Below are 26,658 nucleotides of genomic sequence, written 5' to 3' on the forward strand. Positions count from 1 at the left end.
ATTCCGTTCCATTGTGACGCAGGTCTATTATCTCATTGTGTGGTAGGGGTCACTCTGTATAGTGAAGAAATATATAATTAGAAGATAAAGTATCTTTCGATTCACACCAAGGAGCAGGAAAATACAAATGGAACAGGAGATTGCCCACAACCTGCCGATATTGAGTAAAAATCAGCAAACCTTTATTCTGTTCATCGAAATACCAAAACTACTAAAAATGGGTGGTGGTTCGGTCAAAATCGGTCCTTTTTCCAAGCTCCTCCTGTAGTCTCCGAACGGCCTTAAATAGTGTGATAGGCGGGGCAGGCTGCGCTGGTATTGCCGCTTCCCAAGTATTGAAGAACCAAGAGTGTTCCCAGCACTCAATGGAAAATATGAAAACACCACTGACTGAAATGCAAAAAAATAATTTTACTAGCACGAAATCAGTGCAGATCTAGCAAACAATATGCAATAGACAATGACGTTATTCTGATCTATATAGCATAACCTCAAATGGTATCCAGATCGTGCACTGTGTAATTGGCAAAAAGGAAGAAAGGGTAAGGGAAAACAAGGAAGGGAGGGGGATAAAAACGGGAATAAGGGGAGCAACGTTTCGGGGCTCCTAGCCCCTTCTGGCCCATTCCCAAAGACCAAAAGGATCTTGGTACTTCCCTTACCCCTATAGAGCAAAAACTCCCTTGAAAAGGCAAATTAAATAACCCTGCAATGTATGCAACAATCTATCTACTAGTAATGTTATAGCCACATGGTAGCCAATTAAATCAAATGGCAGAGCTGGAAAAAACCTGCAATATGTGCAACAATATCCATCAGTAATATTCCAGCCACAAGTTAGCTAACCTAACACACAGCAAATTAAGACAGAATTTAAGACGTCCTGCACTTCTAGAAGTCTTGCCTACTCTCAGTAACACGTTGGTCTCACATTGTGTGCTAATCTGACTCTTGGTGTTTGTCAGGGCTGTTCTCTGCTTGTATACCTATGGTATTATTTAACCTTGTACATGTAGACAGTTGTGTGTTAATTTGCTATCTGTTGGGTTAGCTAACTCGTGGCTGGAATATTACTGATGGATATCGTTGCACGTATTGCAGGGTTTTTTCCAGCTCTGCCATTTGATTTAATTGGCTACCTTGTGGCTATAACATTACTAGTAGATAGATTGTTGCATACATTGCAGGGTTATTTAATTTGCCTTTTCAAGGGAGTTTTTACCTTCTGCTTTAGTTGCTGGTGTTTCTGAATAATATTGGTGTTTTGATGGAGTAAAGTTGTGAATCAGAGCAGATTAGCGGTTTCCATAGTAGATACGTTTTATCTTAAAAGTTTGACTTTCTTTGAAGCATACTTACCACCGTCGGTCATGCTGCCCCCAAGACGTTTGCAAACTCTTCTACGTCAAGCTGTGGAGTTACAGCGGGACCGGTGCCTCTACCACAACACCAAACTTGACAACAGCCTGGATTCTGTGTCCCTGCTTATAGATCACGTTTGCAGCAGGTAAGTCGAGACCGGTATTAATCAAATAACTATTGACCAAAGCTTCTGGGGCACAGACGATCATATCTTCATTCTGGGTTAAAGTGATATTGGAGAAGGGGGCGGGGGGGGGGGTAGTAAAGACAGGATCTCCCCCCCAACCCCTCTTTTTATTTTTTTATTTTTTTTGTCATTAGGCCGTGTAAGGGATTTACAGTTTTTCCCTTTTTATTTTTATTTGTTCTCTTTTCTTAAAGGAAACAGTTTCCGTGTTTCACACAGCAGATCCTTACAGAGCATTGTAACGAAGTTTGGTTCTGTAAATTCTCCAACGATGGCACTAAACTAGCAACAGGGTCAAAAGACACAACAGTTATTATATGGCAGGTTGACCCAGTAAGTATGACCGGTTTTATTCTATATGAATCTGTGCTGGAGGGACTTGCATCACATTGTGCTTTTATTACAAGCTGTCCGAGTAGAAAAATCTGCGAATGGCTACATATTGCCACTTATTAGTTGGGCTAAGCTTGTTGGGATCTGTGACTGTTGTGCACTTCTAAGTTTGGGATATTGTGCTTTGTTTATAGCGGGTCACTACAAATGCAAACTTGTGAGGAGTTTTACATTTTACAAAACGTCAGAATTTCTTCATAAATCCTGGCTTATTGTTGTTTGTGCTGCAGACTAGATTGATATCCTCTTTATAATGCTTGCGTAGTCTACAGCTGCATGCCACACAATTGGGGGGAAGCATAGGCAGGACCTTGCATTGTTGATCCCTTAGTCTTAGTCTGTGATTTTAAAGCCGAAAACCATTGTGCAATATTTGTTCCTGACATATGGAAGTGTGTGTTCAGCTTTAGGCAGCTTCCGGTTTTACTTTGAGCTCCCGGGATAAGGGGACGAAAAGCCCAAATCTAATTGTAATAGACAATCGCAAAATGAAAGCAGTAATCCCAGATTGTTGACTTGCTTTGTTGTAGCATTCACAGTCCTGGTCACAAGTGCTTCTTATACCTTGTAGTTGGAGAGAAGTTTATTTCCTTCCGACATTGCATTCTCCTCGCATAGTGGTGTGAACCCGTAGCACTGTATGCAGAGGTACGTGTAAGGAAACGGTCAGTTATAGCCTTCCAAAAATGGTTTCACTGGCTCCATTACCTCCATGTAGTATTGCAGCTGTTCTTGTTTGTTTTTTGTCTGGTGGTGATCTTGTGTGGATGCTGGGTAGATAAGAATCTGAATGTAATTAAGTCCTATGTGTTAATTTTAGGTGTGCTTAACTAGTCCTCAGACGCCCCCTGCCCCAACACATCAGGTTTTCAGAATATCTCTGCTTCAGCACAGGTGGCTCTACCAGAGGCGCAGTCTTCGACTGATCCTGTAATTGAGCCACCTATGCTGATGCTGGGACTGATTGAGCCTCCTCTGCAGGGATATCCTGAAAACCTGACTTGTTGGGGGGTTTGGAAATCCTGAGGACGTTGGTTGAGCACCTCTGTGTTAACTAGTTCTCATTTTGCAGCATCTGATATTTAGGTTTGTTTACTTGTTGTTTGATGCCGGTAAACTGTACTTGGCACACTTCGACACACAACTTGCTGTTGGGAAACTTTGTGTTTGTCATCAAAGGGGATTAATCGCAATATTTTGAAAGATGTCGGAATGTTCTCTGTCTTTGTGTCCACATTTTAATAAGAGCTGTAAGTGGATAGGAATGTTAATTGTACGTTGGAATCTATCTGTTCAAGAGGTGTTATTAAATGTAAGCTGTGTCGTAGGAGGTGCCCAGATACGGAAACAAACCTTCACATCCTGATCGCCTTTCTCTTGGAGAACAAGTCAATCTACTTGGCTTTGTGTTACTCCCTTTCAGGTTTGTCTGCTGCCCATTTCCCGAGGCTTGCTCAGCAAGGCCGGTCATTTGACGCTTGGAGAAATGTTTGCATTCACACACCTATCAAAAGCTTTAAGTAATTCATCTTTTTGGTCCTAAAATGGGGCAGTGATGCTTTAAATTCAGATCTAATGGGAACAAGAAACGCAGAACAAAACGCATCGCTTCCCCCCACTTTATCCTTCTCCTTCTCTCCTTTTTGCTGAGCAGGAATGGGTTTGTGAAGAGGACTTTGGACATGCTGGCATAGTTCTAGGTCTACTCCTGTTTGTTTTGTTTTTTGTTTGCTTGATACATCTCTTGGCTCCAGATTACAATTCAAGGTCTAAACATTTGACTGAAGCTTTTCTGGTGAGACTTGTAAATAAAAAGTCAAACTTCTTTTAGTTTGAGAGCGAAGCACGAGTGTCGCGAGATTTTCTGTAGTAAAATAAATAAATACTAGGCTACTCTTGACACCTCCCACAAATGTTTGGCCTTCTCTCTTTCATTGGTTGGTCGAGTTGTGACCTAATAATTGGCATTGAGTCAATTGGGCCAGGCACAGCGCCTCCCTCCCTCCACACTGATCGGCCATGCAAGAACTGGCACGTGAGGAATCACATTGGGTGGGAAAGTTGGGATGTCAAAGAGGTTGATTAGTGTGAAGAACAAAATGATTGAGGGTGCACTTGTTTTTTTTTAATGGCTCAATGTGGTGAACCTGAAAGCTGATGAGTAACCTCATCTTTTATTTATGTTTATTTTATTGTGAATGTAATTTTTTTTTTAAAGGGCCCAAGATTGACAAACGCAAATACAGAAAAAAAAATAGAGGTGAAAACAGTACAGTATGTTGGTGACCTTTTTTAAAACAAGGAAATGGGCAGTGCCAATGCAATTTTTTTTTTAACTGGTTGAGTTGTGCCATATACCCATAATGTTTTGTATCTTGCCTGCAGCACTTTTCATGATCCTATTCTGGGCCTGTGTAATAGACATGGGGTGCTCAACTCCAGTCCTCAACCCCCCCCCCCCCCCCCACCTGTGCTGAAGCTGAGACTGATTAAGCCACCTGTGCTAAAGCAGGGATACCCTGAAAACCTGACCTGTTGAGGGGGGTCTTGAAGGCTGGAGTTGAGCGCCCCTGTAATAGACCTTTGAGAGATGCTAAACCGCAGAACCCTGTCTCTGCGCCTCTACTTAAGTGTTCAGCTTTTCTCCAACCTCATTAAAATGACTGTTCATGAAAAATACTATGTGGTGAGGTTCCTGTTTAAAGCATAGCCGAGCCTTTTGCATTCAATCCTAAAGACCTATTGTCCTGTTTATTTTTTGTGTCAATTGTTACTTTTATCAATTCTTCTGTACAATAGAGGACTGCTTTCGAAACTCTGTGAAGTTGTATTTTTTTTTTTTTTTTCTAACTTTAAAAATGTTTCTCCCCAAAATCTTAGCAAAATAGTTTGTCTGCCCCTCAACTGGACTGGATTTCTCTCTCCAGAAGTCCTATATATTTAATGCTCCGTCGCCGGTGTCCGCAGCGGCGAGCCACACACAGGGTACAGCTCTCCAAGATGCAGGCCCCAGTCTGCGTGTGCGTGCGCACAAGGTGTGATGAGTGATCGCCTTTGCCAAAAGACAAGATTTTTGTCTTTTGGCGCATTGGCCACAGTGGCGGTTCAGCCAACGAGGGCGAACCACAGCCGTGTGATGTCAGGGCCGTGCCCCCGCTACACTCTCTTCTCCGCCCCCCCCCCCCCCCCACATCGGATCTCCTGCTCTTCAGTGGAAGCGCAGTCGCAGACCACAGGTCGCAGCTGAAATTGCCGCACGTGCCGCCAGAGGCTCCGGTGCACACAGTGACTGGGGCCTAACGCTTACGAAAGTACCTTAACATGGTAATGAAGTAATAATCCCTGATGTACAGGGCATTACCTGCATTGGCGCCTCAATGAATCGGCCCAGACCCGGCGCTTTGGCTGCTGTGGCAAAGCATTGTGGCAGATCCTGAGTTAGTGGAACATTACTACTGTGCAGCGCTATGTACATCAATGGCGCTATACAAATAAAGACATACAATACATGGCAGCTCTGTCCACTGATTTGCTATAATTTAACATTTTTGGTAAAGCACTAGTATATCCAGGCATTGCTGGAAGAATGACTGGAAATCAGCCAATTGGCTCTTAAAAGGTGATGGTATGAGGAGTGGTTTGGGAATAAACAAAAGTAATGCAGGCCAGTGAGCTTTAGATAAGCGGGGAATTTTTTTTCTTTTTATTATTATTTCAAAGGCTCGACGCTTCGGTCCTCACGTGCACCTTTTTGTCAAGATGTACTGACCGCCAGAAGCTATGTATGTATGTGCACACGCTCCGTTATTCTGATCAGTGACGCAAAACTGGTCACAGGACCGCAAATATAGTTGGCGCCAAACTAAGAAACGGGCCAAGTGTAAGTGCTGTGGCTTTAGTGTGTGAAAGTGGAGTGCAAATGTTGTGAACCGGTATGTGGAAGTCTGTGGGAGAACCGGACACAGACTGTGTAATATTGTTATTCGGTTACATTATTAGCCTGTCCAGTTACGCACGGACTTGCACACATCACCGGTGCGCAACATTTCCACTCCACTTTCACACTCCGGAGCCGTGGCACTTACACGTGGCCCGTTTTTTCGTAACCACGTATACATGTGTTTGACGCCAACTTTAACCCGGCACAGGTCCGTGTTGGGACCAAAACGTCGATCCGTTGAAAAAAATATATATTTATTATTATTATTATTTTCCCCATTTTTAAAATCGCATTGGAGGAGGGGTCAGTCTTACTTTTGTTTGTTCCTGATACATACCACACCAGTGGTTTACAGTGCACCCGTGGCAGATATTTGTGAGTGCACTTATTTCTATTCCTATGATCAGTGGTTTAGCCAGTTATCACTATTTAAATTCTGTTTATCCCAAATTCGTATCACTTGTGCTTCAGTACATTACGTGTCTGCGGTATATGTATGTATACTGTATTAATATTATAAGAGGCTGGGGACTATACTTTAAAAGGGCTGTTCTTCGTTATACTCCATATGATTAACTCTAGATTGATGAATTACCTATTGTCATTTTAATTCTCTGTGGCAAAAAAAACAATTGATCCAACCCAGGCTTTGCGGGCATCAGGTGGCATACCTGTATAAGAATGCAGTGGGATCTTGATGGGCTTTCTGTTTTGTCCAAAATTACTGTGCAAGACTAAAGGGTTGTGTGTGTTCTTGTTTTTTTTTGTTTTCAAGGATACACACCAGCTTAAACTGCTTAAGACATTAGAGGGTCACGCATATGGGGTTTCTTACCTTGCCTGGAGTCCAGATGACACTTACCTTGTTGCATGTGGTCCAGATGACTGCTCAGAGCTCTGGCTTTGGAATGTACAGGTAAGCATCATTCTAAATAACACACTTAATGGCAGCTAGTTGCAGACGATTGCTGTAAGAACATAAGCAAGGAACCACTAGATGGTTAAAAAAAAAATTGTTACAAAATGTGCCCTCTTCTAGCTGTAATGTGCCAGCTGGCACTGCCTGACCGGGATATATTGAATTATTCATGTTGAAACCATCTTGTTTCTATATGTTGAACTTTTGTACATTAACTGTAAAAGGTCTATTTATAATTAGGTTATTAAAGTAATTTTTCCTTCAAGATCTTGGCTTTTCTACAGCTTTGTCAATGTATTATTTCTTGCCGTGGCCAACCTTTGTAGATGTGTTTTATGAGACAGATGACTTCCTCCTCATAGGTTAGACAGTTCATCCTTTTCAATATAACATTACATTTTGAAGACCTGAGTTAAGATGGGACCAATGTAGCTTGTGGACATTTTCATTAATTGAGTCTTGCTCTCTTTCAGACCGGTGAACTAAGGACAAAAATGAGCCAGTCTCATGAAGACAGTTTAACAAGTGTGGCTTGGAATCCAGATGGGAAACGCTTTGTAACAGGAGGGCAACGCGGGCAGTTCTACCAGTGTGTAAGTCTGTTTCTGCGTCATGTTGGCACAATTCCTTTCCTATCTGCCCACCTGGTACTTCTCACCCGCTCAATACTTCTGTCCCCCATCATTTCTGCCTTGGAACAAGGAGTTCATAGTGCATTGAATACAAAGGCCATGTCCTCACTGCTATAGTGGTAATACCGATTTGTCCACACAATCCGTCTAGATCCTGCTCGCTTATACAGGTGAAGGTGTTGCACAGCTTGTTGTATTGTATCTTACACAGCTCCCTGCAATCTGATGCACTATGACGGAAACAGCTCTGTGGGCTGCCACCTGAAGCATTTATTTTGCACTAAAAGCCTTTACTATCAATGTGGATGATGAACATTATCTATAATGGCAAACTATAGAAATGCAGAAATGTGTAGTAATGACCCTTACACAGACTTCAGCTGATTTCATGTGTGGAGCACATTGGGCCCTGCTTTGTCTGACTCCGTCCCTATTTTGAACTTCTATGTCAATTGTTAGTTTGCCATCAGAACTGCATTAGTCAACATGGGGTGCTGTCTGGGTCAATTTTAAGAATGATTAAAAAGAAACCAGTGCTTCGGAGGATTGGCCAAAATTGACCATTTGCCACAATGTTGGCATACACAGGTGCCAACCCCCTATTTGTACAAATACATATTGGCACATTATAAATATTGGCACATTTCCGAATTTTGTTACTGGCTCATCTGGAAAAATGTTATGCCCTGCTTTGAAAAGGTCCTTAAATCTGCTTGAAGCCTGGTGGATCTCCTGGTGATGGCGAATGCCTGATGGGGTATCTCAAAGCAGCAATGTTGATTTTTTTTTTCTTAAAGCCGCCCTTGACACTGTACCCCACCCCTCTGACTGTTTTAAAAAGCAGAAGAGCATGTGTTTGTGTGCGTTTCATATTATTAAAAAAAAGGAAAGATTCACAGTGTAAAAGATTAAAAACCAGAAACCTGCTGACAAAATGGCCCATTCTCCGTTATCTACTCCTAGGGCCGCTGTCATTGTTTTCTCTCTCCAATGCAGGATTTAGATGGTAATCTGCTGGACTCCTGGGAAGGTGTAAGAGTGCAATGTTTGTGGTGCTTAAGTGATGGCAAGACCGTTCTTGCTTCAGACACGCACCAGCGAATCCGGGGCTATAACTTCGAGGACCTAACGGACAGAAACATGTGAGTAATGTCGCTGGTTTTTGCGTTAAACAAATGACGGTGATCCTAACGCAGGGTTGGGCAGCTCCAGTCCTGTGGCCACCAACAGGTCAGGTTTTAAGGATATCTCTACTTACGCACAGGTGGCACACTCAGTCTTTGATTGAGCCACCTGTGCTGAAGCAGGGATATCCTTACAACCTGACCTGTTGGTGGCTATCGAGGACTGGAGTGGCCCCCCCCTTCCCTGTCCTAAGTCCTATACAGGCGGCATGGTCGTTAACATGGGGAAGCGGCTTCACACCATTTTCAATAAGGGCCTACGGCCGTGCTCATGGTGACAGCGCGGGCGCACGCTGCCGTGCGCACACGCCTGCTGACCAAGCGATGTGTGCACTAGGCTGCAGGAGATTGGGGGGGGGCGTGGTGAACGCGTCACTGAGCTGGTTCGCCCACACGCTGAACCAGCTCACATGATGCTGATGTCACGCGGCTGCAGCCCGAAATCACAGATTTACTTGTCGGGCCAAAATGTAGCAGCGTCGACGCGCTACAGCGCCGTCAGGGGCACTTGCACTACAATAGGAAATCAGGTCAGCGGCCCGGAAGTGCGCGCAGCGACGCCGCCACCATGAGTTCGGCCTAAGACTGCAAAATATGAAAGCGGGTGCAGTCAGTTATAGTGGGATAGGGCAGGCCACCAATGTCCTGAGCAAAGCAGAATCTGATTTATTTGTTTTCTTCTTGACAAACTTGCCCAATAATTTTGCCCTCGCAGTATTACGGTTTGCTGTCAGACAGGCCTGCAGTAATCTTTCTCTGGTGTCGTCAGCTTAGGGATTGACATGGGGTGTGCTGGAGTATCCCTATACGTGCAGAACACAACACACATCCACATCGGCGCGTCAATGCTGGCTGACTACATAAACTACTTATTAAACATGTTTAAAACAAAACCTGCTTCTTTATTACCCAAGAATGGAGATTTAATTTTATATTTTGGCCTCCATGTCAAGGTAAACACCTGGTCTTCAATAGAGCTTCATTTTTATTATGGATGTGATGTGTTTTTTTCTGCGCTATATTAAGGCATTAATATTATTTCTTGTTGGTCACCAATCATTTATATTTGGCATTATGTGAACATTTTGTTCTACTATACATTTTTTAATCCAGAACTATTGTTATTTTATTAGAAACTTGCTTGTACATTCTGTAATATGCTATTGTCCTTAGGCCTATATAGGATATTTCACATTGTGCTTTTTGTTGTTGTTTTGCTAAAGTGGAATGATTTATTCAAACCTCTATTTCCCGAGGATCCTCACGGGTTGCATGGTGTAGACCTGATGAGTATATTCTGTTTCTTTTTCAGAGTGCAAGAAGATCATCCTATTATGTCATTCACAATATCAAGAAACGGAAGATTAGCTTTGTTAAATGTAGCAACTCAGGTAAAATCTTGGTGTGTGTTCATGGGAGCCCATAGGGTTCATAGTTTCTACTGTGGCCATAAGCCCCGGGTTAGTATGCTAATGGGCCTGAACTCTCCCCAGCACACATTCACCCCATATTGAATAAAGGGCATAGATGGGGCTATGTAGGTGGAAGACCTACAAATGTTTGGCATGAAGATACTACAGTATATTTAACCTATTCATTGTCAGGGCAGCCTGCAATGCATTGCTTTGTAGTGTGTTGCTGGCATTTAAGGAGTTAAGCTCTTTCAATGTTGGAATTCCCTGCAATGCAGTGTGAAACCGTGTTACAATCATTCAGGGCTCCCTGACCCTAAAAATGAGCGGGCTGCAGTATAGCACAGCACTGGCTTTGGGGGTTGTATGTGTCTCGTCATTCCGTCCTCAGAAGTACAGATGCAAGACACTGAGTGGTTGAGCCCATTAAATGCTATAGAAATATAATTATTGGAAGAATGTGCCCCACAATCAATAATACAAAACAAAATAGACTCCATTGATTGTAGATATGGCAAACTTTGCAGGTGTGTCTAGTAAGACTGCTTGAGACAGCAATTATTTTTATTTTTTTAACCACCAGGCTAATCATTATGAAGTTATATCTAAAGTTGAATCCCCTTGATCTTCAGCCCTCCGATGTCAAGTGACGACACAAAAGTCTGCCGACTTCCAACCAATCCTTCTTTCCTTTTGAAGTGTCCTCCATCCATCTGGAGAATGACCATTATAACCTCTTCATCTTGTAGTTTCCCTTTAAGTTCCATTTTCTACCCCTGAGTGGGGGCAGGGGGCTTTAATAGGCGTCCCTCCTCCTCCCCCCCCCCTGCTCTGCTTGAACTGCAGCTTTGCCAACGAAGTTCCCACTTCTCGCTGCGTGTCCGTGTTGATTAGACACTTGATAGAGGTTCAATAGTGCACACGTGACAGGCAATGAAACGATCGTGGATATGTAGTGGCAATTCCAATTCATTTCAGTCACTGCAAGACACTTTAAAACTATTAGTAGCAAATGTAATATTGCTGTTATCTATTCGACATCATTACATGCCATTGTGTTCATTTTTTTTTTCAGGGTGTTCATTTATGGGACTTGCAAGATAGGGTTTTAGTGAGAAAGTACCAAGGCGTGACGCAAGGGTTTTACACAATTCACTCGTGCTTTGGAGGTCATAATGAAGACTTCATCGCTAGTGGCAGTGAAGGTAATACCTTGTTGTATTATATTTATTTTATTGTGTGTGGTCACAGCTGTGATCCAAAATAACTGCACTGTAGTAGAAAAAAATAAAGCATTTAAGTCCAACAAACAAACATTTAGCCTTGTAAAAGTGATTTTTTTTTTTATTATTGCTGCTCATCCACAGGGAAGCACAAACAATGAAAAATAAAAAAAAATGTTACAAAATGCAGTGTAGTCATTTTTTTAAAATAATTTGTGTTGAAACAGTGTCACTTTGGCTGTGATAATCAAGCCTTGAAATCTCCCATCGACAATATCATGGAGAGAGGTCATAAAAATTCAGTGTGATATTGCCTTTATAAAATGTTTACTTGTATAAATGCACTTGCAAACATTTAAAAATTGTATAGAGCCTCTAGTCATTGTTGATGACACTGTCCGTCTGAGCTCTATGTGCCCCACTTTTTGTCTCGTGGCTGCAAACATGCCCCCATTTCCTGTCTCGTGGCTGCAAACATGCCCCCACTTCCTGCCTCGCGGCTGCAAACATGCCCCCACTTCCTGCCTCGCGGCTGCAAACATGCCCCCACTTCCTGCCTCGCGGCTGCAAACATGCCCCCACTTCCTGCCTCGCGGCTGCAAACATGCCCCCACTTCCGGTGGTGGCTACCAATTGATGAAACGCGTTTCGGCCAAATTTGGTTTTCTCAAGGATCCATAGAAAGTTCAGTCACTGTTGTGGGTGTGTATATATACCTTCCACCTTAGTGACGTCAAGACACACGTATAATAAATTCTCTCAGATGGAATGGCATTCTGTCAAAATATATAATCTCATTAGTACAAAAAATACACAACTTATCTCAAGGTATACAAAGAATAACAATAAAAGGTAACGTTTCTATAAAAAGGTTGTATTAATTTCCATGTAGACTTTTGACTAATGTGCATACACAAGCTGCACATTAAATATTAAATGTTTAAACAAATAATTGTATTTCTCGTAAGCTATAATAAAAATTTGTATATTTACAAAATGTATGTATGTCACATGAATTTATAAAAAAAAATATTTCATTTAAAACAATATTTGATTCAATATGAAGGACAAAAGTTGGACCCTATTGACTATAGCTACATCCAGCAACTGTTTTGGATAGAGATTAATAATAAAATTAAAACATCCAATGCGCTGCTTTATATAAAAAAAAAAAACAAAGCAAAAAAAAAAACTGGCTATTTTTCCAGACCCCAATTTTCAATAATAGAAGTGTTCTACAAAATAGAAACCAATTAAAACTACCATCAGACATGTCTGAAACGGCACCGTGAACTTTCACATGTAATGTACGAAGGGAATAAGATCTCATCTAAATTGAGACCTGATGGTGTAGTTCTTTTTTAACTTATGAATCCAGACGGTGTCTAATTTAGGAAGTACTGCTGCTCAATCACCCCCTCTTTAATTATGTTTTACTTTATACCCATGTATTTCAGACCCATGGGACCACACCCATGTGTTTTTGTTTTATTTTGGGTTTTTTTTTTTAAAGAAACCGGCGGGACACTGAATGTGTCAGATCTCCGATTCTAATATTTGTACCGTCCGCAGGACCCTGAATTACATCATTAAACATAGATTGGCAGGACACATGATAATTTGAGTCTAAACAGGCTTTCCAGCTCATTGTGTTATTATATATTTTATTTCTATAATATCATTATGGGCAAACTGCAGCCATTTTAAGTGTAATCAGAAGCCTAGGAATCTATAAGGTTAACGTGTACATTTACAGAAGGCAAATTAAAGACTCGCTGCAGGCACAGATTGTTTTAGCTTTTGTTGTTTTTTAACATTATTGGAGGGAGTAACTTATTTTGCCACCAGTAAGGACTTCAGAAAACCAAGGGACTTTGCTTTGACCTAGGTCAGGGGGTGGGCCACCAACCGGTCAGGTCTTCAGGATATCCCTGCTTCAGCAGAGGTGGCTCAATATTTGCTGTGCTGAAGCAGGGATATCCTGAAAACCCGACCGGTTGGTGGCCCTTGAGGACTGGAGATGCTCACCCCCTGACCTAGATAGTTTGACTTCCATGTGATTATTGTATATATGGAGAGTAAAGTATTTTGTATTATTAACCCCTTCCCCCCCACCCCCCATCTTCTAACTATCCCTTGATGTTTTTGATGCAGACCATAAAGTGTATGTTTGGCACAAGCGAAGCGAGTTGCCCATTGCAGAGCTGACTGGGCACACACGCACGGTAAACTGTGTGAGTTGGAACCCACAGATTCCTTCCCTGATGGCCAGTGCTTCTGACGACGGTACTGTTAGAATATGGGGACCAGCACCTTACGTAGACAACCAGGAGTTTGAAGGTAATGGCACACGCTGTGGCATTTGGCTTTCCCTTCTTTACGTAGGTATATGTAACTGCTGGCTAAGCTTTGTATATTTAAACCAAATGTGTTCCTCTTCAGCCATTTTTAACGTTTTTGGGACTGGTCACTTTTTTACAAGTCTGTATTGGGGTTTTACTAAACCCTTTTACTTCCAGGACTGCATCTGGCAGCGAAGGGGTAAAGTGAGTGGATGGACACCGTCTCTGAAGACTTACCATGTCATATATGTGACAGCTGGTGTCAAGATAGGTGGAGCTGAGCCATTGATGTCTAGGAGTCCTGTCGGAGAGAGCGATTGTTTTTTTACACAAGTTGGATTTGCCAACATATAACGGGAAAATTAGTGTTTTGAGTAGAAACTGTATAATGAACTGTGAGTTCATATGGCCGCCGTTTTAAAAGTTAGAAAGAGGTAGGATCAGTTTCAATATATCAATTTCATACTCTGAACTGAGCTACTATCAGAAAACACTGGTCAGGGAGGCAACGGGTTTGTTAAGCCAGCAGTGCGCAAACCGGGGGGCGCGGCTGCGTGCGGGGAAACCTGGGGGCGGGCAGAGCTGTGCACGGGCGGCCAGAAGCTCCGTGCTGAGGCTGCTGGTTCTCTGCTCTGTCTTGCAGAGGGGGCGGGGCTTTCCTTCCCTGCACACAGACCTCCCCTCCTCCTCCTGTGTTATCCGTCCCAGTTTTCAGCAGCATGGGGGACAGGAGCAGACTTTTACAGTAGTACTTCCTCCCCCCCTACCCTCCCCCCCCCCCCCCCCCCCAGGTGAAAATCTGTGACTTATGACTTTGTATTGTCTGTCTGTGTGGTGTGATTGAGTGTGTGTGTTGTGATTGCATGTATGTGGGTTTTTTTGCGCAGCACACACTGCCCCCTACCACCCGGTGTCAGCTGCTGGGGCAACGTGGGGCTGGGGGGGGGATGATTGGTGCGGGGCTGGGGGGATCGGTGCCGGGCTGCTGGCTGGGGGGGGGGAGGATTGGTGCCGGGGAGGGGGGGCGGATCGGTGTCGGGCTGCTGGCTGGGGGGGGGGGGAGGGTGGATTGGTGCCGGGCTGGGGTGTGGAGCTGCTGACTGGGGGGGATTGGTGCCGGGCTGGTGTAAAGGGCTGTTGGTGGGGGGGGGGAGGGGGGATTATCAGTGCCGGGCTGTGGTGCGGGGATCAGGGGGGGGGGATGGGGAGAGGAATCGGTGCTGGTAGAAGTGAGGCTGCTGGGGGAAGTGCAAGGGGAATGCTGGGGGAAGTAAGGTGGCTGCCGGCGCCTCACTCCATCTCTTCCCCCCTCCTCCCGATCAGGCGCGCGGCGGACATTTTGTTTAAAATTGGCGCGACCCCGGTTATAGCGCGGTCGGATCGGGTGGCCCCCGAGGACCGATCTATAACGGGGCTGGGCTGTATTTGTATTTACATTGTATACCGTTTAATAAAGGTTTTTTTTTTTTTTTTCATGTGATTGATTACATCAGGCAGGGGGGGCCCAAGAAATTTCATGGATGAAAAGGGGGGCTCAGCATAAAAAGTTTGCTCACCCCTGTAAATAAACAATAGGTTCTGTAAGTTTCCCTGAATGGAGCGTTCCTGGGCAGTGTCCTATCCCCAGATTTAGGAAACTTTCAGACCGGTTTTGTAAAGTTTTTTTTGTCCTCCTTTGAGTGGGCTGCCCCATTTAAGAACTTGTATAGCCCAGGTGGGCTTGCCAGAGGATTATGTGCATTAACTAATGTTCCTGTCATTTGAGGCTGTAGTGTTTTTTCCAATTAAAATGGGGTTTAATAGATTTTATTTTTTTCTGACCCATGCTCTTTGATTGGAACGGCTGTGTAAAATCTGTTTTTTTTTTTTTTTTTGTTTTTTTTTTTTACCTAACGTTAATAAATTGGTCCTCAGTCTAGTTCAGGGGTTTCCAACCTTTTAAGACCTGCAGAACTCTTGAGAAAGTGTGTGTGTGTGTGTGTGTGTGTGTGTGTGTGTGTGTGTGTGTGTGTGTGTGTGTGTGTGTCTCCACTGTTCTAGTTAACATTTCAGTTGTTGATGATCATAAACCTTTTCTCTCTTCTTCCCCCTGTTTGGCACTTCTAATTCCAGAGGAATGCAGTAGCATGGATAGTTGATGGCGAACGTGGAGCAGACGACTTCTCTAACTTGAAATTAGTCGTATTTTTAAATGGCTTGGGATTGGTGCAAACAAAACAAGATTGATAGCTGGACAGACGCTTGTCATGAAGAAGAAAAGGAAAAAAATATATATATACAAGTCTGACGCCCTCTCCGGGCCAAACATTTACCACCCTGCTTCATAGTACCCAGCTCAGATGAAGCACGTCGTTAGAATGTTGTTGGACACCGTGTTGAATTCCCTCCTCCCTCCCTCCCATCGGTTGTGAAGAACTGTGCTATATTCAGGCTATCCATTGAACTCAGTATATTTTTCCCTTCTGCCTTTTTGTCTGGCAGGCTACCATCCTTGTAGCTCTTCTGTGTAATGAAGTTTAAATGCTTGTTTGGAAAAGAAAAAAAAAAGAAAAAAAATTATTTAACAGTTTAGAAGGCTTGATAGAGTGCTTTTAGTCTGAGTATCCATTTAATAGGAAAGTATTTCCTTCTCTTGTTTCACGAAATCTCTCCGCCTTATTTAGCTTGAGATCTTTCCAGCTTGGTTCATGGATAGTAGCCTTACCCTATTTTTTTTTTTTGTTTTTGTTTTTTTTTTCCGCAGAGATGACCGCAGATCCGAGTTCTAAACCAGTAAACTATGTTAAAAGTCAATCAAAATATCACATTTGACAAAAAAAAAAAAAAAAAATAAGTTTTGTACTTTTCAAAAGAAAAAAAAACACAAAAAAAAACATAAGTGTGTTATCCCCCTGTAATGGGTTAACAGCACAATTTTTTTTTTAAATAAATTAAGTATTTATAGGACTATATTGACTTCATTTGTATACGTTTGAAATTTAAACCAGCTATCGTATCTACTATTTAGACACACCATGAGGCAGTTTGTCTTCTGGACAACCCTCATTGCACAGGCAATAGATGCAAGCGGGGAATAGGGGGATTTTTTTTTTTTTTTTGGTTTTATTGGTTCGCTACAGTAGAAGTCCAATTTTTGTTCAGCAGCGGATGTCTCGAGCGCCCCAAACTGAGGCGTGAACTCGGAAGACCAGCAGTGTTTCCCCTTTGCGCCATGTAACACATCTGGTCTGATTCAACATGCAAGGTTCCATGTATGCTTTTTGCTAAATAGAAGCCTGATCACAGGAGTGGGTTACGCAGCCTGTCCTGAGCAGGAATTTATTTGTTATTTTATTTTTTTAATCACCTGACCCCTTTTTTTTTTTATTTTATTTTTACTTGGTACAATTTGCCCCATCACACACCTCATACCATACAGTATCAATAAGCAGCATACTTTAATTGTATCAAACGCCTGGGGGAGAATATTAGGGTCAGTGTTTTTTGTGTAGAGCAGGGGTAGCCGCCAACTCCAGTCCTCAGGAGCTACCGACAGGTCTGGTCTAGAGCTGTTGCCATAATTCTGATCTTCATAAACGGATCTTGTATATGCTAGAACATTTTAAGTTGCAGCTGCTAACACTAGGCATTTATATTCAGGTTTGGTTTTACACCTTACATTTTAGGAACGCCGAAGGGGCCCCTATCATGTACACAGAACATTTGTTATATTGCTGATGTATTCATTTATGCCAGTGGTTCCTTTACACAGTCTTTAATTCATTTCCCTCTGCAGAACTGGCACAAAATATTTTATGAACAGAGCACTTGATAAAAAAAAATCAGTTTTAAAAGGTGAACCTTTTTTTTTTTCAAGCTAGTGGAATTATTTTTGTTTTTAATAAAGAATCTCTTGGTTAAAGTATATATTTTTCATTCATGTTCTTATAGTAGATTTGCTGGCCATACATACCATGTGTAATTGGGATTCTTCTGAACTTCAAGGCATGTTTAATAGATGAAGAACATTAGCTCACATTAAAGAGTCGTCTTCTCCCCTCTGAAAATGTTTAGTTCAATATTTAACACTACTTTGTTAGAGGAGTTTGTGTAGTGTTCTTAGACTGTGCAGAAGTATGACCATTTCCTCAAAATACTACTTACTATATCTCTGAAAGAAGAGCCTTTTGGGTTTAGACTGGGGAAGAAGTCTTCTAATTGATTAGAAATATTAATTGGTGTATATTGAAGCAAATGACACTTGGACACAGATTAATAGATGGCACCATGCTGGATAGGATTTCAGGCATTTTAAATAGTTTTTGTTTTTTGCCATTCCGATCATCTCCATCACCACGTTTTTTGACGAGGTTGCAAGCGCTCCTGGTATTTTAGGGCTTCAATACAGTAACCGGAAGCCATCTTAAATAGTTTTATATTTTAGCAATGTTAAGGTGGCACAGGATGGGCTTTGATATCACTATGGGCATTCAAAGAGAACAAGATTTGCTGGTCTAAAAATTAAGATTTAATCCCTTCGTTGCCGGAGTCCTATGTAGCCAATTGAGCGGTTAAGCAAAGCCTGCTGTTGCCTTTGTGATGGCTTCTAGGGACATAAAAGCACTGTGAGTGGCTGTATTGAATTTCACATCGAATCTATGCAATACCAAAGGCAGCTTTATGTACCCACACTGTCCTCTTCTTGCACAACTCTTGCGTGCGAGACCCTTCCCAAAGCTATGAGAAGCGGCAGATACTGCACAGCATTATCGTGCTAGTAATGGCATGTAATACGTTCCGGGAGCTTGCACTAAGCAAAGTACAACATGGCCCTAAATAACAAGTTGGCTGGATAAACAAATAAGATCAACTCTTAATCCCATGCTGGATAGAAGTCGGACTCAGTTTATTTTGTCTGAGAATTTGAGCTGCAATAGTGTCCCATTCTATTTAAATGCCGTGATATACCTTCTGTAATACACAGGGCAGTTTTTCTGCGCCCAGACAAGCAATCTGCTTTCTGAAAGTTACTATTCAGGTAAGTAGTTTCGTCTAAAAGCCAACATCTAGAGTTTTTTGGGGTTCTTTTTTTTCTAACAGGCACGAGACCTTGACATCCACACTTTAATTTAATTCATTCATAATTTCCCTTTAACATTGAGCTTTCAACTTGGTGCATGCCCTCTTTAGGAATTATAATTTCCAAACCAATCAATTCATACTTCAATACCCAAATTAACCGGACACCATTTTGTATTCGAGGTCTAGAAATGAAGCCTTAATACAATATTCTTCCCATCATAGGGGCATTAATAAACCTTCCCCCCCCCCCCCCCAAGGTTGACTTCTGTCATTCCGACCATTTGTACGGCCCTGCTGTACCACATTTGGCATTCCTAGACAGAAGACGTGAGTACGATCGTGCAACCTTTCCAGAAAGGAGGGGAGTTATTTCATGTTAATACCATCCTCTCGAGTGTACCAAGGTCCTCTTCATTGCAAAGGGATTCAAATTGTACAATAAAAGCATTTGTAAGTTATTTAAAGATGTTGCCCTACTTACCCAGTCCAAAAAAGTACATATTCTGCCTTTTTTATTATTATTATTACTTGGTGCTGATCACTGCGACTTTGCAAGTCCTTCTGCATTCTTTCCTCTGCTCGGTACAGTAAATGTATCTTTGCACAAAAGCAGCGCGTATTGTATATTCTGTCTGTTTTTGTTCTTGTTGCTATGTCCGTTTAAATATGTCAAAGAAAATATGCAGTGACCTCATTTGCTAAGCTAGTCAACATCCCTACATTCTGAAATGGCCATTTAAAAAAAACAAAAAAATAAATGGAAAAGGACTTTTTTTTTTACAGCATCAATGTCGCAGGTCAGATACAAAAACTGCAGCACGTTCATCACTGAAGGCGTGCTATTCAGGGCAAGGGGCTTTTTTTTTTTCTTTTGAAAAATAGCCTGCCATTTTCTGCTCCCGTTCTAAGTAAATGACCTCCAGTGTGAGTTGCCAAGTTGGACTAAAACAGTAGAGCAGCGGCTGTCTTCAAGGGCCACCAACAGGTCAGGTTTGAAGCATATCCCTACTTCAGCACAGGTGACTATCGTTGATTGAGTCACCTGTGCTGAGGCAGGGATAGCCTTCAAACCTGACCCGTTGGTGACCCTTGAGGGCTGGAGTTGCCCACCCCTGCAGTAGATTGTTGTATTTATCTTGGTAGCGAATTGGATTCCCATCAGTGCTTTTAGAGTTGAAATGGCTCAATATTAAGTAGTCCGCCTTAATTTATTAAATAGATAACCGGTCTCGCCTGTCTTTTTGTCGGGCAACAAGCTGCCATATTGCCAAAAAGCAAGCCCTATTTTTTTTTTGTTGGTTACCCTCCTTTGTAACCCAGATAATGTGGATCCGGTGACATGAGCAGTGGGTTATACTTCCACGTGCAGCAGCAAACGTGGCGCCAGCTGCTTCGTGCATGTCACGTTTCTGAGCCACGCCATGTCTCAAGTGTCCACGGTGACTCCAGTATATATTTTTATAAGCTTAGATTTACAAGTGACACCATCTCTTATCTGTTAATTTTACTTTTTATTTTATTTTTTCCCCCTAATGTTGGGAATAAATATTCTAAATTTAAATGTTAAGTATTGAGGAACGGGTGCAAAAAAAAAAAAAAAAGTTATTGGCTTCATAAATAAAGAGGGTGGGGGGGGGTTAAAAAAAAAAAAAACCCACAATGGATCATAAAGCATGTACGTACTTAACGAACCAAGCTGTAGGGATCAAGAAAAGAACTTTATTGATCTCAATATTTTAAACTTGTCAAGATTTGTATGGAGTTGTGGTGGAACTAGTTAACACTTAGAGCTTTTGGTATGTAATGACTATTTGCTATGGACTGATATTAAATGTTTCAAAAGATTGCGTTAAGTTTTTTTTGGGGGGAGGCTGTATTACGCAGTTTCAATTTCTTTGTAATCTTATCGCATTAAAACAAACTTTGCGTCTCCAATATTTATTTTCACTGTTTTACTAATTATTTAGGAAACACTTTTTTTTTTTTTTTTTTTATAAATGTGTAGTATTTTAAACATTATATATATATTTTTTTTTTTAATTAAGACTACATACATTTTTTTTTTTTTAAACTACACTTTTCCATGTCGGTGCACCGCACTAAACAAAAATCGTTTGTATTCCCTTTCTTTCAATTCAATAAACAGAATGAATAACTGGACTGAAACAGTCTCCATACCCTCTCGTCCTGTGTTTTACATGTGTTCAATGTGCTGGTTTTCCTATTTTGCAGCCATCATTTTATAGTTTTCTTTATTTACCCGTTCGGAGAAAGAACTGTTCCAAACGAATGTTATACATACATCTTCATGTCATTGTGGTCATTCTGTTTCTGTGGCTTTTATGCGTTCTAGAAACGTACACTGAAAGGGGATGCGGCAGCCTCCCAAATTGGGTAATCCCATTGGGATTAGAGAGCATACATTGAAGCTGGAGGTTGGTAGATTCTACATAAATGTGAGGATCTCTTCTATACTAAAATAATAGTTGGTGATGGGGTCAGCCTTCCAAGAGAGTGTTTTAAGAACTGGAACACTAAACGGGTCTTTCACGACTCTGGAATCCGAGCTTGCCTTTGCCAGATGGTTTCACCAACCTGCCAGCTGATTACAACTTTGCTTTCTATCAGGTGCATCTAGACAGTTTTTTTTTTTCCAACAGGTTTTAAAAAAAATAATAATATGGAGTGTACACAACTGGTGCCAGCACAACTTTTTCTAATAGGCAGTTGTCCTTGAATGTGGGTGTAATTGGAAATTAATTCTTCCCACCGCCAAAGGTTTCACCTGTTCTTCCTTCAGAAATGCACATACCAGCAGAAGTCCAATTGTGTGTGTAGTCTTCTGGTGTCAAAACCGATAACAGTGCACACACCTGGGGCAATTGCTCCTTTAGGCAGACATAGATAAAAACCAATACACTTATTTTTAATTTAGAAACACAACACGCACGTTACACTGGTTTTGCTTCTGCGACTTGGCCATCTTGTTTACCTAAATCCTTATGAGAGCGATGTTCCTAAATCAAAGTATCATTATTTATAACGATTATTGGGGTCCTAAAGATTTATGGAACCTTGAATAGCAAAGTATCCCATCTTGACCATTTATTTTGGTGGAAGAAGTGTAGATGTGTTGTAGGTTGCTACCGTTTAACGGCCGAGCATGAAAATGTACTGTACTGTATGTCCTTTTTTTTTTTTTTTATATATCTGCATATATAAAATCCTCATACTAATCTTAAACTTTTGTATATGACCCCTTTATTTTGATTCACGATACAACATGCAAATACTTTGAAAAGTACCAACATGGCCGTTTAATATATTACAACACTACTCCCATGTCCTGTAGCTTTAGCACGTTGATGCTACATTACTATTCCCTCGGCGCCTAACATTTGTATCTGCTGTAATAGTGTCGCTTTTCTAACTATTCTATTAGTCTGCTAAAAAATGGAGAACTTTAAAGTGGCACCACTTTGTATTCTCCCAGTTGTGTGGTATTACATCAGCGGTAGGCAACTCCAGTCCTCCAAGACCACCAACAGGTCAGGTTTACAGGATATCCCTGCTTCAGTACAGCTGGCTCAGTCTGTGACTGAGCCACCTGTGCTGGAGTGAGGATATCCCTAATGCCTGGTCTGTTATTGGCCCTTGAGGCCTAGCGTTGCCCACCCCTGTATTAGATCATTCTTACTGCATTTTATGTTTGACTTGTGATGCCCTTTAAGTATTAAGCTTCCTAGGGTTGCTATAAGAAGCCACAGCACTTTTGCTTTTAAAATAGGTGGCCATATTGCCCTAGGAAGCAGGATCTTTGCCAGAAGAAGGGAGAATTGATCGATAGATAATTGCATTGCTGTAAATATAAGGAACTGCTGCATTTATTAAAACCAAACAAAGCCCCTTTTAATAAGTGATTTTTTTTTATTTGCATTTGCTGAATATATTTGAAAGCAGCAGTCCACGCTGCTGTTTAAAAAAAAAAAGATCCCTTTAATATGTGCATTAATACAATCCACACAATGATAAGTAATTGCTAAGTTGCTGATCGATCCGTTCTCGTGTGACCGACCGTCGAAGATTCGGCCCAGGCGTTCACTAAATAGCTATCAGTGCAGCAGAAGAGAAACAAAGATGCAAAGTTCTGTGGGGAAGATCATGTGACCAGGCAGTTACTAGATACAATTGGTGCACTGCTAGAGAGAGGGCAGGGCTCAAAAAGGGGTGTGCCAGAGCCTGTTTCAGAAGAGGAAGGGGATGTGACTTATTAAATGGTTGCTATAGAAACAAAAAATGCTTGTTACATTATAATACATTAAAAATCTAATTCAGAGTTGTTTAAAAAAAATGCTACAAGTATTTTCTCATAGTCCAAACTGATTTATAAATAAAAACAAAAAACACAGGATATTGCTTGGTCTGCAGCTTTAAATAACAGAAAATTGCTGCACTTAGATACTCATCCACCGCTGGGTTACAGGGGGAGGGGAGGAGCAAAATGGTTCGCTGCCCTAGTCCTGGGTCGCCTACTGGCTCCCCAGACACAACCGTCTTCTCCAAAGGTCCCACCAGATCTGACGCGCAGGTCCCACCAGATCTGACGCGCAGATCCCAGTCTCCAGAGGATATCCTGTCCCTCTAGCCCTGTGGGAGTAAAAGTCAGCGGAGCTGCATCAGCTCCCCCTAGAGGTGCAGAGGACTACCCTGCTACACACATACACACGGAACACATACACTAATACAGTGGCTTTCAACCTGTGTTCCAGGAATCCTGGGGCTCACAATAGGTTACTAAGGTTTACCAAATATGTCCAGTGTTAACATTTTGTACCCAATCATTTTATTTTGCCATAAAAGGGTATTCAATGTTATCCTGCATAGGATACAAGAGTTGGGGTACTAAAAACAAAACACAGATTTTTAAGGGGTTCCACTGAGTTATCATATACCTGTGGAGGGTTCCATAGACCTTACAAAGTTGAAAACCCCTGCACTAATACGTACACGTGCTGAGCTGAGTAATCCGACTCTTCCCTACAGGCCAGCTGCACTCGCCACAGACTGCCATGGGAAATATAGCTAATCACCCAAATCCACTCAAAATTACAAAGAACTTGGACAGTTTGGACCTGGAGAGCCCATCTGATGCTGCACGCCTCTTCACCCCCCCCCCCCCCCTGGAGTTTTCCCAGGTACCCAGATCAAGTCTGTCCAGAAACCCTAAACCGCACTGATTTTGCTTCTTGGAAGGTGACATTTCTGAAACTGACTAAGCATTGCTATTCCACAAGGCCCCTTACTGTCCATCCATGTGAATAAGGCAGATGATGTTTCCGGAAGTAGCACCAGAGTAGCACCACTTGAAATATGAACCTTTGTGCCCTTGCACAAGCATTTTACATGCAGTTTGGCTATACCCCGTAATACTGGCCTGACAAGTGTGTGCGGGCTATTATTAGACTCAATAAGAAAACAGTTTGTGTCACGTCCTCACTGAATGTTTCTAAGCTTCTCAGTCTCCTTGGATTGCTGTCTCTGCCCAGACACCATAGTAGTGAGATTCATTTAAAACAGCAACTGCATGACTCAAAATTAGATTATTTCTTCGTCTGGTATCTGCAGCCGCCCCATGCTCTAACATTGTGAAATAATCTACATTTAGCAGTGTTGGGTGCCCGGGACAGATTAAACCGCTTTCTGCCAGACCCAAAGAAAATGGATACAGATTGTTTTTTGGGGTTTTATTTATATATACTGTTACCTTGGAAACAATTAAATTATACATTTAATTACATAGATCTCATTCATATTAACACAATGAGAGGGAAAGGTAACAATATGCACAATACTGTGCATAGGACTTTTTATATTTACAATGGGTTTCTCCCATTCCATTCCAGAGAGGTAATACCGGTATACACATACATGTCCACAGAGAGGTAATACCGGTATACACATACATGTCCAGTATTACCTTTCATTATTTACTGGACAGTGTCCAAATACAGGACAGTCTGGTTCAATACCGGACACCTGGCAACCCTTTCGAATGCCAGAGAGGTGGGGGCAAGGGAGCGAGTTGTTGAGGGGTGGGGAGAACAGATAAGGCCCAGGACAGTACTACCAGCAACCCCCCCCCCCCCCCTTGATGGTGTTTGTCAGGTAATTGTTTTCTATAATCTAAGCTCATTCTGTCCTTGTCAGAGTGAATAAAGATAAGAAGAGAGGGAGAGGGGGCCTTGCCTGTGCAATCTTCTGTTCAGCACATATCATCACACAACAAGTCCCTCAGCTCATCTTGTTTACAAACTAAATGTACAAAATCATTTAAAAATACTTCTAGGTGTTATATTTAGGACCTGGGCAGGGTCCTCCTTACTGTAACAATGTGTGCTAATGTTTCATAGTTCCTTGTTGTCGTTCTCCAACCCTATTGTACTGCGCTACGCAACATGTTTGCGCGTTATAAATAAATGATAATAAAATGGCCAGCCCTTAAAGGTGCCACTGCCGGCCAGGTCTGAATCTGCTCCCTGCCAGGACTCTCGGGTCTCTGAGTCGACACCCATCTTGAATGCGCCCGGCTCTGTGATCCAGCTTGTTAGCGCACCGGGGATGAATCACTAGACTCTGTACATGTTGTTGAACAGCCAGGGCACCTTCCCCGCCTCTGCGCCAACGACGTCCATTTTAAATGTGCCCGGCCCTGTGATCCTGCTGGATGGCGCACCGGGGGGGGGGGGGGCGGGAGCTGATGCTGGACCCTGCACTTCTGTCCTACACGCTCATCGCCTCCTTATCCTGCATAATGAAACATTCTAGATAATGGAGGAAACCTCCCTCTGTCTCTGCTGGGCGGCAGGGAGATCTCAACTACTCCTTAGTCACGTTAACCTTTTGCCATTGCTGATTACAGTCCTCCTGGCTAATTAACCCGTGTGTCCAGGTTTCATCACTTCCACGATCGTGCTAGCAGAGGTCTCATTTCTATGATGATTGTTATTACTTTAAACCTGTTCATTTATATTGGAACCGTGCTAGTAACTGAGCATTGTCTCTCTTCTGATTAAACAGGGCCTGTTATACAGAGTGAGAGGGAAGGAAGGGGGAGGGAGGTGTTACAAACTATATTGGAAATACCTCATACTATACATCATTGTTGTGAGCATTTAAATCCTGGGGGTTTATTTAGAAATGTGTAAGCGAAAAGGATCCTAACCCTTTTCATGTGATCTTGCTTGTGTATCTTGGTATAATTAGAGGGATGATTTGTGTAGTAACATATTCTCACACAGAATCACATCCCTCAGTCAGAGTGGCTGCTGCATTTACTTAGTCACACTCAGTATTATGGCTTATGCCAAAAGGACTAGGAACCAATGTAAGAATCGGGAAACGAAAAGATGGCTTTATAATAACATTTATTGAAAATAATACATATATAAAGCCCTTACTAATCTCAATTATGTTTATTATTCTAAACCGCAGGTTTGCTTTACTTATTTTGTTATTTAGCCAATTTCCTAGCGTTCGTTTCCTCCGATCCTTTTCACCCCTCGTGTTTTGTTAACTGTATAATCAACTGTCAACATTTAAACGTTTATCTGGTGAAACATGTCAATGTTAAAATAGAAGAAATGAATTTAAACAACTTAACAAAAAGGCACACGAGAATGACTGTATATTTCTAAGGGACCTGTATCTGGATAATAATGTGATTGTAATGTACCGTGCTGGTAAAGTAGTTTGTGCGGGTTGCATGCGTATCTTTTCCTCATAAAAAGATATTTAAAAACAAAACAAACAAAAAAAAAAAAGATGTCACTGCCGTTCGTTCACTTTAGCCTTAAGAAAGATTGCCACTTGATATAGGGGCTTTTCAGATGAATAAATATCCCTCTAGTGCCAAAAGTCGAAGACTGAGCCACCTGTGCTGAAGCAGGGATATCCATAAAAGCTAGCCTGTTGGTGGCCCTATAGGACGGCGTTTGAGACCCCTG

At 42.0% G+C, this 26,658-nt stretch overlaps 1 protein-coding gene across 3 annotated transcripts in view; it reads left to right on the plus strand.

The window, feature by feature from the left end:
• The window catches only part of WDR26 (WD repeat domain 26), a 48,816-nt gene extending 27,984 nt beyond the window's left edge, over nucleotides 1-20,832 (plus strand). For all 3 annotated transcript variants that reach the window (XM_075595512.1, XM_075595513.1, XM_075595514.1), the window contains 9 exons: nucleotides 1,351-1,507; nucleotides 1,744-1,882; nucleotides 6,658-6,798; nucleotides 7,275-7,394; nucleotides 8,430-8,575; nucleotides 9,930-10,008; nucleotides 11,105-11,234; nucleotides 13,407-13,592; nucleotides 15,707-20,832. In XM_075595512.1, the coding sequence (XP_075451627.1) occupies nucleotides 1,351-1,507; nucleotides 1,744-1,882; nucleotides 6,658-6,798; nucleotides 7,275-7,394; nucleotides 8,430-8,575; nucleotides 9,930-10,008; nucleotides 11,105-11,234; nucleotides 13,407-13,592; nucleotides 15,707-15,732 (1,124 nt within the window). In that variant the 3' untranslated portion in view covers nucleotides 15,733-20,832. The remainder of the gene's footprint in view (nucleotides 1-1,350; nucleotides 1,508-1,743; nucleotides 1,883-6,657; nucleotides 6,799-7,274; nucleotides 7,395-8,429; nucleotides 8,576-9,929; nucleotides 10,009-11,104; nucleotides 11,235-13,406; nucleotides 13,593-15,706) is intronic.
• Nucleotides 20,833-26,658: the final 5,826 nt, after the last annotated feature.

Source organism: Ascaphus truei, chromosome 4 (assembly GCF_040206685.1).
Source record: "Ascaphus truei isolate aAscTru1 chromosome 4, aAscTru1.hap1, whole genome shotgun sequence".
NCBI classification, from domain to species: Eukaryota; Metazoa; Chordata; class Amphibia; order Anura; family Ascaphidae; genus Ascaphus; species Ascaphus truei.